At 34.6% G+C, this 14,409-nt stretch overlaps 1 protein-coding gene across 2 annotated transcripts in view; it reads left to right on the top strand.

Annotated features, from left to right (window-relative positions):
- Positions 1-13,584, top strand: part of CDH7 (cadherin 7) — a 71,648-nt gene extending 58,064 nt beyond the window's left edge. The window contains exons 8-11 of one of the 2 annotated variants that reach the window (XM_066328532.1): positions 998-1,109; positions 2,969-3,114; positions 5,175-5,426; positions 12,728-13,584. In XM_066328532.1, the coding sequence (XP_066184629.1) occupies positions 998-1,109; positions 2,969-3,114; positions 5,175-5,426; positions 12,728-13,221 (1,004 nt within the window). In that variant the 3' untranslated portion in view covers positions 13,222-13,584. Of the gene's footprint in view, positions 1-997; positions 1,120-2,968; positions 3,115-5,174; positions 5,427-12,727 lie in introns of both variants that reach the window. The other variant, XM_066328523.1, reaches the window with a different exon arrangement.
- The last annotated feature ends 825 nt before the right edge of the window (positions 13,585-14,409 follow it).

Raw genomic sequence — 14,409 nt, 5'->3', positions numbered from 1 at the left:
GGAGCACAAATAAAAACTTGTACTGCTTTAATTTATATTCATGCCTGCTTGGTTTTCAATAGGCTTAGTTCAGCAGGAAAAAAATTGGTGTCAAAATTAGTTACTTCTCTGGTGTTTCACATGTGGTATAAAAGACAAACCAATTTACATTTGGATGCTTGCTTAAAATATTTATTAAAATGTGGTTGCAATACACTATAAAAAGATAGATACATATTTGAAGTTTTGTAAAGTTTTTAATTTTGTCCTACTGTAACACTAATATGAACATTTTTGATAGAAAAGGACTATAATAACTCTTTTAAACTGCTCCAAAAAAGCAAAATAAATATTTTACTCATCGATGTCCCTATGCTTAGTTCAAAATATAATTACTGTTTAAGGTTAAATTATGACATTGGACACTGAATGTACTCATAGTTTAGCTGGATATGTGTGTCAGTTCAGGATGTGATAAATTTTTAAGGTGTTCAACGTGTTAAGGACAGTATTGACATACTCAGTTGTCTGTGCATTTTAAATACTTTGTTTGCTTCAGAATGCAGCCTTCTCTTCTTTTGTCTTACACAGCTGGTAAAATTTGGGGGTTGACTTCTTAATAGACTGATCCGTCTAAAATTCAGGGAAAAAAAAAAGAGTTTAACCCATAATAGTCATGCTGTGTCCGGTATGAATAGTGATGTTCTGGCTATCTTGGTGATGATTTTACATCATCCTGCCCTTATCCTTCTGTGTGATTTGATTCAATGCTATGATTAGTGAGATAGATTTCCAGTTTATCTTGAATCTAAGTAAAATCATAGGTTAACAGAAGCAGCGGAGTGCGTAAATGTTGGTCCAGAAGATCAAGACAAGAGCTTCCTTTGTATTTGAGGGAGGAATTAAATGGATTTGACATGCATATCCAAAAGAAGGATAAAATTGAAAAAACATAATGACCTTCAGAATAAATTGCAAGGATCTCCTCTAAATTGCTTTATTCAACGTTTTTTTGTAGAGAATCCGGCACAGATTGGGAGAGGCTATGTAGCCATCACAATCCTTGACATCAATGACAATGCCCCTGAGTTTGCCATGGAGTATGAGACAACTGTCTGTGAAAATGCTCAGCCTGGTCAGGTATGTCTTGATAGGTTTTATGTTTATTTTTACCAGATAATCAGCTATTCCTTATGAATGCCTTCCAGCTTTAAGATAAAGAAAAATCATTAGAAAGTAAAAATGAGACTCCAACGAACAGTACAAGCAAGCAGCAAGAAAGATATAAAAACTATTTTATAGGTATAAAAACTATTGGCTGAAAGTAATGTTAAAATCTCTGGCTTTCTTACTTGTATAACTGATGCATTTTGCTTAACTCACCTAATTTTGAATAATACTAGAGAACTTATACTTCCTAATTTTTTGTGGGAAGTGGGAAGCAGTAATACAAAGGTTACTCTGAGACTAAATGTCCACCATTCTGAAAATGAATGAAAATGAAACACTTTTAATCCCCCTAGGAAGTATGGACCTTAAGGACACAGTTTCACAAGGGGAATAAATTCCTGATTTTTATTCCTATATTTTTAACTACCTAAATATCTTCCAAGTGATCCTAGACTTAACTAAATCTATCACTTGTTGTTTGTCCTTGGTGTCTCTCCTATTTGGCCTTTTCCTCTGTGCTTTGGATGACCTCACAAAATACATGTACTTTGTTGAAGTCTGTCCTTCCACATCCAGAAAACTACTAGATGTTGCACTTGCACAGATCCCACATATTTCCTGGAAGATTTTGCACCTTTGTGCCTTCTCCCAGTGTATTGTCCTTCCTGTGCTAGATGTTTATTGTGCATTTCAAAATCACCTCATAGTTTAAATTCTGATAAAATCCCAGAAAAAAAAATCTTATGCTTGTGTTCGTGAGAAACACAGACTATGCATGCCCTTACTGTTGTACCTCTCAGTTTTCCCTGTGCTCTGATTAGAACTGGACAGGAGAATTGGAGTTTCCAATTTTTGTAGTTTTTAAGCAGTGATGACACCTTCTTTAGAGATAGATTTTGACAGAATTTTAGAAAATGAAATTTTAAAAAGTAATGAAATTCCAGAAAATAATTATATACTTATGATGTGCCTTTCTGGTTTTCATTACATAAAAAAAAAAAAAAAAAGTACATGAATTCAAATGCTCAAAAAACATCACGGTTTCCTTGGAAAAGTTTACCACATTGATTGCAGCCATGATAACTGCACTAAGAGCTGTCCAGAAGACACACTTCCACTGCCATGTAGTTTATTACTCCAAGCTCTGGTGAATGACAGGACCTGTGGGTTTGCCCCACACTCTGAGGGCCAGCCTGCAGAAAAGTGGCCATAATAATTAGCGAGACTGCTGCTTGAAAATATTTTGTAAATCAAAAGTTTTAATAAAGAAAAAATAACAAAACATTGCAGAAAACAAATAACAAGCTGCGTACAGGTGCCTGAGAAACCTCAGGCACCTTGCTAACACACCTTGAAAAGCTTTTTCTTCCTGTTGTGCTCTTTCTTAAATACTCGATGTTTTAGGCGGGATAACTTTGCTTGCAGCCAATAGGATCACAAAAGGGTTTTAAGTTACATTCTCAGAGTCCAATCTGTGTCCCTGTGCTGGCACTGAGCCAATCATTGTCAGGAGGCTATGGAAGAATGTATGTAAATTTCCTCGTATGTCTCAAAGTAAACTGAAACTCTTTCCCTATTTGGAAACACCAGCTGGGGGTGTGGGGTGCATTACTACAAGGACCTAACTTTCTCCCAGACCCTGCAGAGCATTGCTTCGGCCAGTAAATCTCAGACAGATAGAGAGCTGAGTCACACATTAACTGTCTCTACATGCTTAAGAGATTAGAAAAGCAAAATGCAGCATGATTAGAACTCGAGGGAGGATTGATATTTTGATAGGTAGCAGAGGAGTTATGTAATGTACATGTACATATGCTTCAATGAAACCCTGCTGTATCTCAAAACAGGTGATCCAAAAAATCAGTGCAATTGATAAGGATGACCCACCAAATGGCCATCAGTTCTACTTCAGTTTAACAGCAGAAGCAGCAAATAACCACAATTTTACATTGCAGGACAACAAAGGTAAGAAAATTTTGATTTGGTAAATATTCACCACTAGCACCTTCTGTTCTCAATACAGCATGCTTCTTATGACTTACATAAACTTCTGTTCTGGTAAGGACATAAACTACAATCAGCCTGCCAAATAATTTTATCTGTAGACTATTTGTCAAAGGAATTAAGCTATTCTTAGAATCATTTAAATCTTGAGCCAAACAGAGCAGCATCAAATCTTTAAATCTCTCCTTTTTTTTTTTTTTTTTTTTTTTTTTTTTTTTTTATCAATCACTCTCCACATTCTTTCCATGTATTTATAGGTTTTTATCTAAATGAGATTTTACCTTGGGGCAGTGACTGGAAAATGTCCTGGAATTCTTGTCATATTAATATAACTCAGGGCATAAAAAATAAGTGCATGATAGATGGAAATATTTTGTGATTTATTGGGATTTTGTTTTGTTTTTAGAAAAAACATATCTTTTCAGTAACTAAGTATATCCCCTTTTGAAGAATGCTTTTGATAATGAAAGCTGGCTTTCTTAAGACTGCTTCTTAAGACTGCTTCCTCAAAGACTCTCTCTGACATCCCATTTCTGTTAGTTATAATATCTGAGAACACACTCTAATTACTGCCCTCGTTAGTTGCACTGCACAGTACAGCAGCTGGGCACGTGTCAGGCAGTTTAGCTATTAGCTGTAGCAAACAGAACTAAATAGACAGGGTATTGCTCTTGCATTGCTCTTTTATGGGTGAGTACTTAGCCAGAGCTACCAAGTCATCCTATTAGTAAAACAAGAAAAAGAAACATATGGACACTGAAGGATGCTGTTTGTACAGGCAGACTTTGAATAATATTCAGCAAGAATAATATGTGACCCAATAAAATTCTTTCATGCAGGTCTTCATTGCCTCACCTTGCAGAGTGGCAGTTGATGAAATGCTTAATTTTCTTCATATGAACAGCTTACAGTTTAAAACTGAAAACTCCAATAGTAGCTATGATCAGAATAATAAAAGTGCATTAGAATAGGGCTGTTCAGAGATCTGACATCATGAGAACGTTAAAGTAGTTAATGAAAAGAGACCCTCTTCCAGAGAACTTATAATTGACAAAAGAAATTTTGTAATGCCTGTAAAATCAGTGGAGGTACAGGACACAACAGCACCTGCCTCATTCAACATTAATTAATTTTATGCATCTCTCATGTGATGTTATATCAGGAGGTGTTTGCATATTTTGCCAGATAAATCATAATAGATAACACATTAAGATAACTTTACTGACTACCAATGTATCTGTCTTTGGGTAGGTAGGTAAGTAGACAGATAGACAGACAAAATGAACAAACATTTCTATACATCCTGGGGGATGTAACTCCCTGCCTCTCAGGAGCTCTCAGTCACTGTTGTACACAGTGAGCTTTGCACATCTTCTTGAACACACAGGCTTTTTAATCACACAGCTCAGACCAGTGTCAAACTATACATTTTAGACTGATTATCAATAGCCATCTTGAATCTCAGAAGAGTCTGGAAACAACAGCATGTCTTTCTTGCATCCACAATTACCTTGTTTGTGCACGGATGGGAATTTTTTTTGCATTCAAAAAATATTTCATTGATCTTCAGAACCTATTCTCCCGTTAATATGGTCACTGCTTCCATCAATGTGATATCTATATCTGTAAATAGCTGAAATGGATGCTTGTAAATTAACTGGAAACATGTATTTAGATACTTAATCTGATCACTGAAGGGTATTTTTTTAATTTTATAATGATCTCTTCTTCAGCCTTCTATCTAGATTGTGAAAATATGAGCTTTGCTAAAAACAAATGGACTTCTGAATTTTTGAAATATTCTTTTGTCGAAAATAGAAATTTTCTTGTTTAATTGTGTGTGATTTTTCAGTTGATCTTACTTCTGCAGATTAAAAAATATTTGACTGGGAAAGGTAAACTGGTTGAAGTAATATGAATGGTTTTTATAAAGTCTTTAAGTAGAAGGCTCTAGTATTTATAGGTTTGTGTTTTAGAAAAGTCACATATTTTATAATTTGTCTTTTTATTCCTTTATCTAGATAATACTGCGACAGTATTAACCAAAAGAAATGGGTTTCGAAGACAGGAACAGTCTGTTTTCTACTTGCCAATATTCATAGTGGACAGTGGATCACCTTCACTTAGTAGCACTAATACTCTCACCATCAGGGTCTGTGATTGTGATGCAGATGGTATTGCTCAGACATGCAATGCAGAAGCATATATCTTGCCTGCAGGACTTAGCACTGGAGCCCTGATAGCAATATTGGCTTGTGTCTTGACACTGCTAGGTATGTCTTCTTTCTGTTACCCTTATTTTCCGTTCAATGCATCATAGCAAAAGATACGTGCATATAAGCTTCAACATTCCCCTCCACCCTGATTTCTGTGAACAGGCATAGATAGTATTCAAGAAAGAACAGCACTTTGTATCATTAGCACAAAAAACCCTTTAGGCTGGGATTATCAATTTAGATACTTTGTTTCTATATCAAGCTGTCTCCAGACAGATATAAGAAATAACAGTAAAAGAAAAAAAAATATTACTTGCATCAAATGCAGTATTTATGAGATAGAAAATGCAGTTTATTGAAGTATTTGGTTTAGCATACTCACCATATAACCAGTATCAGTGTCTCCCTTTTCCACAGACAGAACTCTTTTTAAACATTTCTTGATTTGCATACAACAAAAGATATTCAGAAAATAAAACAGAATCATTATTAATTAACATCATATTCAGAGTAATCTTTTCTTATTTCTGCACGTGGTAGCACAGCTAGATTTTATGTTTAGCAGTAAAACTGCAACTAGATAAAAGGCAGTGGAAAAGAGTGGAATGGTGTCAACATCCTAGTTTGCCTGCCATTGCTCATGTAATACCTAGTCATTAAATAATAAATGGAAGAGTAAAGGGTGAAATCAAGAAATAGAGATGAAGGATAAGGTGAGCAAAAGTGAAGTTTCGCTTTCTGTTTGAAAATTCATATGTTAACAACAGTACCTGGTTCAGCACACAAGAATTTTCATTAGTATTGCTATCAATTAAGACATTTTTCTATTCCCTGTCTGTACATACCAATCTAAAGAAAGGAAAAAGACCACAGTCTTCTTATGTTGGTATAATCCCGGTGTTTTATCTGCCACTGTTAACAAAATGACTTGGATAGGTCAAATCAAGAAACTTGTTTCCAAACTTCTGTTCGTGGCAGTATTTTCACCACGTCTTCTTTTGCACTCTGATTCATGTTGCTGGAAACCCTTGGAAGGAAATGTTCCTTCTGCTAAAATATTTCTAAAGGATTCCAAAACGAAAAACCTGTTGCATACTTTTTTACAGAGCAATAAAAATCACTACCTCTGCAATGAACTCAACCAACTTACTCAGTAGCTATATATATATATATATATATATATAGGAGGTGGCATTTCTAAAGTTTTTCAGCTCCATGACATAAAAAAATCTAACACCATAAGACTTTATTCTCACTCAACACATGGTTAGGCCTAGGTTTAAAAAATGGAAGGGAATTATTGCCAAAAGTTTTAATGAAAATTTTTAAATACCATTTTCTAGTAGCATTTCTAGCCAATTTATGTACACAAATGAACTTTATTTGGACATGAAGCTAAATGTTAGAGTTCAAAAAGATACAAAAATATTCTCTTATATCAACTGGCATTAGTATCAGTGAAAAAACACCCACTTAAACTTTAGTCTATACGTAGGAATAAAAGTCTTGTAACCATAGCAATTAATTTGATCCCAAGATGAAATGTCACCATTTTTGTTATACATGAGAAAGGAGTTTCTGAAGATTAGATAGGAAACTGCTGTAGGTACCATGCAGCTTGGTCTGGTAATAAACTTTTCTTTAATAGAAGCAGTAGGATTTCAAGAATACCACTGAGTTGAGACACAGAATGCTGGCACCAAATAACTATTCTACTTGGTACACCAGTGGTCAAATACAATCAATAAACCAGCAAACTTGAGCTTTTATTGCAGTTATTTTTAAAGTGTTCTGAACAAGAGTCTGGAAAAAAAAAATCTTCCATATTACTACCTCACCACTGATTTTATTTGCCGAAAACTTTGGGTTTCCAAAGTCATCTGTCTGAAGGCATCAACATTGTTTATGCAAAAAGATATTTGTATGTGCCATAATCACTTCCAGTCTAAACTAAAAGTTCCTTTTGAGTACAGTTCAAAGCTGCAGGAACAGGTTAGGCTGTGTTTGTATGATAACCCTGGCCTTGGGTACTGCATTTTGATACTGTATCCTGTTTTAGTCTCTGCCACATGCTAGTGTACGCCAGGAAGAGGTATCTAATCATCACTGATGCCCAGTGAAATCCAGCTGCTTATCTGGCCCCAGAACCTTTCTTCTTCTCTCATTTGCTCCTAGAATGTATTTTCAGGGACCAGCTGCTTGCTGGTATTTCTAGAAATTTACTTTTCCCCTTTTGCTCTTTGCATTAGTTCCTGAGAAAAATGCTGAAGATCCACTAGTACAGCATAAAAAACAGGCTTCACCTGTTGGCAAGTGGCTCAAGGACTGGGACAGGGGATGCACATTTTTATGTAAGACTGTATCAGTGAAGAGAAGATACAGTCTGCTGGATCAATATCTTTTCCTAACCCAAGATTAACACGCAGTGCAAATCCAGTCACATTAATCAATGTCATAATGTGGATGCCAGTTGTAAAGCAGAGAATGCATGAAATTTGCATAGAGGGAATGAATACGTGCATTCTGGCACTAGTGTCTTGAATTCTCAACCAGCTCTTACTTTCTTAAAGTTAGTATGATACACTTTTTGATCTTGCCCCATACATCCCTATGGCTGATATATAATCATTTGTCTTTGCCAAGACCCAGATTGTCTCAGTGGGTTTTCTTAGTGTTACTACTTTTACTTAATTAACCAATCAATTTTAGATAGGCACAATGTTTTCACTGACTCTAAGAAGAAAGAACACTTAAATCACACTCTTTTAAGATAATTGCATATAACATGGTATAGCCTATTTTTTTAAACTAAAATAATTTTTAAAAGTTGAAAACATTTAAAAACAAAATCTTTTTTTGTCTTCATACTGACTGATGGAGTTTAAATTTTAAATTTTATTTCACAAGAAAATTCCAGTACTTTTTCAATTACTCAAAACAGCTTTCCAATTATGCAGTAAGGCTAAGCTTTGCAGAAAGAAAAAAATTTAAAAAGTAGTGAAATGCTAATCAGAAGGTAGTTTGATTAATTTTGGACTGCACGTAATTTTGAGGAAAGTAAATAGGAATTTTTTAACTTTTCTGAAAATTGTATGGTAATTTAATTCAAGGTTATTTGTTTTTCAGTTAACATCTTCCAGAAACAGTACTTGCTTTGTAACAACTGTTTAGCATAAAATTTTTACATAAAATCACATAGAGAGAATATTCGCCTATAGATAACCTAACCACATTTGAGAAGTTAAGTATTTTCTATGTATTGATGCAATGAAGACCTAGATTGGCACAATACCTTTTCAAGAGTTTTGTCTTTCATATTTCTGATATAATCTATTAGTATCACCTGTTAGAAAGACTGAAGAAAGCTTCCTATTGGTGTGGTACTGGGGTTTACAAGAATAATACATTGATAAAACTTGAAAATACAGCTTTAAATATTTTTTTTCCAGTGGGAAGACAGAAAATTTGTTATCATTATCAAAATACTTGGAAAAACCGAAATTTAATCAGAACACGTAACTGTGATTTGTAAACAAGAAGAAACAGTTCTAGTCAAAAGAAAATCCTATTCTCTAAATACGTATAACATATAGAATATAACTATGTAATAGGTGTAGGGTTTGACCTTGCAGTTTTAAAGATGATAAATGTGTAATTGGGGGAAAACATTTAACTAGGGATACCCAAACCAACATTTCCAGAAATGAGTTGAGCATGAAATGCAGCAGCTGTTTTCTGAAAGTTAGAGAGCAGATTAGGGTCACTCAGTGTGAGCATTTAAAGGTCACAGTCACTTGGCAAATATCAATCCAAACTGATTAAACAACAGGTATAAATGAAGCTTGTTAAGCGGGAATTAAATTCAAGTTTCCTGCATCTTGGCCTCTGTAATCCTCAAACCTTGTCTGACTGTACCGGCAACTGCAAGGTCTAACTAAATAGGTTATTAGTGAACTGCTTAGATGGCTGAGGATCTCCAATCATCAGCTTTATGAATCATGACACACCTAAGGCATAAACCAATGTGCAGATCTGCTCACCGCTGATGCGGCTTATTGCTATAGTAAATTCCTGGCTTAGGGGTGTAGTCTACACGAAGCACAGTAATGCCTCTGATTTAGCTCTGTGCCTTTCTGTATAGCTCTGCATGTAGGCTTCTCCCTCAGGGCGTCTCACGACTTCTGTGGCTTCCTTACAATTACGTTGCAGTTGCCTTGAGTACAAAAGGAAAAACTAATACTAAACCAGAGAAATACATTCAGGCGAACTAAACCTGACTTATTACCAGATCATGCCAAAATGGAAATTTCATGGTAATTCCAGAAAGCACACTGAAAAGTGGCAAAGCAAAAGTTCACTCTTGCATCCAAAAGTGTTTGTTTAAAGACCGATTTGGGTGTATTGAAAAGACAAATATTAGCCTTAAATGTATACTAGACACAGGGATAAAACTGTGTATTACCACAGCTAATATAAAGAAAAAATAATTTCTTTCTTGGCTATTGTACCTATTAAAGAAATTCAATATTTCTAAAAATTCAGGTAAATCAGAACAATCAAAAGGTTAGTTTAAATCTGCCTTTGTTAATTCTAGTTATTAAGTCCTTATAATTAGTTGCTTAAATATCGATTGATTTGTCTGTTTGTTACATCACATATGAAATCTGTATTGTCGTTTCATCTCCTTAGTATGAGTTGGATGTATCAGTATCGAGCCAATCTAGTGCCCTCAATGTGCAATACTTATACGCCTAAAGGTTTTCCACTGTATCATTTCTTTTCTAACAATCATGAAATTAGGTTTTCAGATAATATGGTCCCTAATTACTAACTTAATCTCTGCTTTTGTCATAAATGTAGGAAATAAAAACCCACCATGACTTAATGAGAAACAAAAAAAGCTTTGAAATAATTTGCATTTGATTTAGATAGCAGTGAAAATTGTTTAGGGCTTTTATTCATCTCTGCAGCTCCTGCAATGCAGCTAAAGCCTTGTTCATTTAGAGGTTAAACTTTATTGTTCATGGCTGTTGGAAAGGCTAGAAATTAATAATCTTATAAAGTCATCTAAATGCTAAAATATTTAACCTTTAGAAAGACTCCATATTTTTCTTGGCTTCAAGCAAGTATGAGAGGTAGAAGGAACACTATATAAAACATTCATTGTATCTTGATTTTTATTGTACCTTTAGGCAGACTTTCCTACTAAGTTTCTTATTTTACACTTATTAGCATGTCTTTAACTTTCAACATGAAGTATGTTAAGAGGGACAGTAGAGTAAAAATGCATTTAAACTTGAGTAAAGAAAATTATTAGCTGGTTACTTATATGGCAATAAAAATATGGCAGAAAATGTTAAAAATAATAAAGAAGTTATGTCAATAGAAATCTTGGCTTAAATATCTATTTGTACTGTCAGCAAGCTAATTTCACTTTAAAATACCTTTAACAATAAAGAAAAGCATTAAGAGTGGAGTGAAATTGTATCTGATGACAATTTTATGTTCTCTGCCATATAATTTACAGCTTAATTTGTATTATATAAATATCAGAATGTTTTGAAATTCCACAAATGTCACTTTAAAGGTCAATATTTCATATTATTAAACTGCTTATGTAAATATTGTTCAAAGAAAAAGGCCCCAAACTAGTGGCTTCGGAATTCATTACATAAAGGATGAATCAGGTAGATGCCAGGGGCAAAAATCGTGAAAGGGTGATGCTGATTATGTAGTAATATAGTCATGAGACATCTATTAGTGGATGGATTATTGGATATGTGCTTGCTAGCTACTGAGAAAAGAGGAAAGAGTTGTTGCCTAATATATTTGTCAAAAACTTTAGGGGAAAAAATGTAGTTGCAGTTTTATTTTTAGACATGTGTGGCTCCAAGGGGAAATAAAAATAGTGCAGAAAGGCATCTCTGGCTTTAGCCAATTCCAAATAGTACCATAATATCTGTAGATATATACAGCTTTCTTGCATCTACAAGTTAACTGGTTTGCTCTAGCCAAGTGATCCTAATATTAAGTCATTGCTCACAATGACTAGATTGATACTGATTTCAAGATTCCTCCATGAAAAAGCTTTCAAGAGTGGTAGTCCTGCATCATGCAATTTGTGGAGGCCACTTTTGAGACTACCTAGGGAACCTCAAGCTTAATTTTATTTCTATTATCTTTTAGCTTTTGCTTTTCCATATGTTTCCACAGCATTTAATTGGCATTCAAAGTAAAGATTGAATATGTTATCAATATGTTATCACATATCCTTAATATGAAAAAATAATCATAAAATCAGAAGAGATTAATTAAATGTGGAATGACACTTTCAATTTACTGTTATTTTTACAATCATAGTGATGCCTGTGATTTCCTAGGAGTGTCATTAACTCAGCAAATGTTATCCAGATGCTACAATATAGTGTTAATTATTTTCTAGGAGGATGATTCAGACTCCATCATGTCCCACAGATGGGTGCAACATTCATAGTATTGGTTCCATATTTTGTGTGTCGCCAGGGATGTTTCTCTACCAAAACTGTATTAGAACAAGAGGATCTAGTTCCTTGCAATGCTTTTGGCTGCGACAGCATTTTAGTATTAGTTTTCAAACTGAAAGAAATGTTAAGCATTAAAATTAAATAACCAATTACATTTCTAGTATGGGTTCATCCAGTAAGCTCTATCTCTAGCAGTTCCCATTAGATGTAAGGCATAAATATCAAGTGAAGTACTTTGCATGTTTCAGGAAAGTGAGATGTTATACCGAGGTGGTTTTATTCCATGAACTAAGACAGTCTTATTTTACACACTGCTTAAAAATTTGGTATTCTCTGACATAAAATTTTTTATCTTTATTTTTATTCAGCAGGTATTGGTCATACACTCTAATTCAGTCAATTTCCAAACCATGGTTTTTAAATGGGCCATTTAAGAATTCCCTTGGGCATTTAGGAGTTTAGGAAAAGGTCCTTTTAAAAAAATTATTTTTAAAAATACATTTATTTTTAATTATTAAAAAATTAAATTTCTTTTTAATTATTATAATTTCTTGGCTGTGAGATTTTCATAGTCAGACTCAACCAGTATTGAAATTTATGTTTAGCTAACAATATAGGATATGAGACTTAGACATGAAGATACTAATCCTGAATGATTTGTGAAATAGATTATTTAGGATCTCAAAAGCTTATGGTTTAAATGTTATTTATAATCTGCTATGTTTCACATCCACCTGCATAAATTGCTTGCTATTTCCTTGGGTCTTTGCTATATAAGTTCATGAGTACTTCCAATATTAGGAAAAATACAAAAAACTTCAGCACTGCTAAAACTGTAGCTTTTCTTTGTTCCAGTTCTTGTCTTGCTGATTGTCACCATGAGGCGACGAAAAAAAGAGCCCCTCATTTTTGATGAGGAGAGAGATATCAGAGAAAACATTGTCAGGTACGACGATGAGGGTGGTGGAGAAGAAGACACGGAGGCTTTTGACATGGCCGCCTTGAGGAACCTCAACATCATGCGAGACACCAAGACCAGGAGGGACGTGACACCTGAGATTCAGTTCTTGAGCAGACCGACTTTTAAAAGTATCCCGGATAATGTAATTTTTAGGGAATTCATCTGGGAAAGACTAAAAGAGGCTGACGTGGACCCCTGCGCGCCGCCCTACGACTCCCTGCAGACGTACGCCTTTGAGGGGAATGGCTCGGTGGCAGAGTCGCTCAGTTCACTAGATTCCATCAGCTCAAACTCTGACCAGAACTACGATTACCTCAGTGACTGGGGCCCTCGTTTTAAAAGGCTTGCAGATATGTACGGGACCGGACCAGACTGCTTATACTCCTAGCCTTGGAACTTTTCTCTGAAAATGCACTGAAGAATATTAAAACAGAGAACTCAACCTAAAAGACTGAGGAAAGTTGTAAATATTTCTCCATTTTTAAAATTTTAGGTTTGTTTTTTGTTTTTTTTCTTTTTTTGCCTTGGTGGAACATATCTTCATTAGGCTTGTCCTAGGGACTGCACTGACCACACAGAATATGAGCATTTGGTGGCATTTTTGATAAAATGAAATGCTCAGAGGCGTTCAAATAGATAGCAACCCTCAAATACCTGCAGAGGCAACTCACTTTCAAGAGTATGTTATACAGTCACGGCAGTGAGCTGGTGATACTCTGTAGATGCCTTCACAATATTGCTATATTGAGAATACAGTCTCTGTTTTAAGAAAAAATAAATTTTCAAGTGTATAACTAAATACAGTGTGACAGTACATAGTATTTACACAGGCAAGGGTTTTTTTTAGTATATTTTCTTTACTGTGTGCATACAGCTTACTAGAACAAAAGCCCAGGAAATATTTTTTTGTGTCTTTCTTTCTGTTTGTTCGCAGAACTATTTAATTTGAAATCTTTAATTTTCTGAGTAGTTTTTGAGAAATTTTTGTTTGTCCTAAGTGTGTCATCAACTAACGAAGTAGCTTAAAATCCACATAAAATGATAAATATGGATGTGTAGTATTATGGCTGGGAAGTTTTGTGATGCCCATGTAGGTATAGAAAAGGTGTTGCTATCTATTTGCTATTTTTTATTCTCTCTTCTGATTTGTACAGGAGAATTTATCCTTTTTTATTATTGTTTGACATAAAGTGTTATATTTATTTTGGAACTCCAATCTCCACTAAATTCAGGTCCATTTTACTGCCTCATAATTTTAGACTTGTCAGAACATGCTGACTTTTCTCCAGTCTCAGATAAATGTAGGAAATGAAGCATGGAAGTGGAGAAATTACAGTAAACAATGCCACCCACCATTCATCGCACAGAAAGCAGAGCAGCTCCAAGGATGTGCAGTTGTTCTTCTGAGCCATTACCAAGTCTGAGACATTTAAAGAAAATATTTGTGCATTGAATTTTTTGAAAGAAGATTGCAGAGGTAGCTGGGAGTGTCTTTAATGCAAGATTTAATTTTCAAGGTTAAACATGTTAAATGCTTCAAAGACTGTGAACACCTTGCTTTTCTGCTTCCTCTTCT

Source organism: Sylvia atricapilla, chromosome 1 (genome assembly GCF_009819655.1).
Source record: "Sylvia atricapilla isolate bSylAtr1 chromosome 1, bSylAtr1.pri, whole genome shotgun sequence".
NCBI lineage: Eukaryota > Metazoa > Chordata > Aves > Passeriformes > Sylviidae > Sylvia > Sylvia atricapilla.
This window is presented reverse-complemented; position numbering and strand designations above follow the sequence as displayed.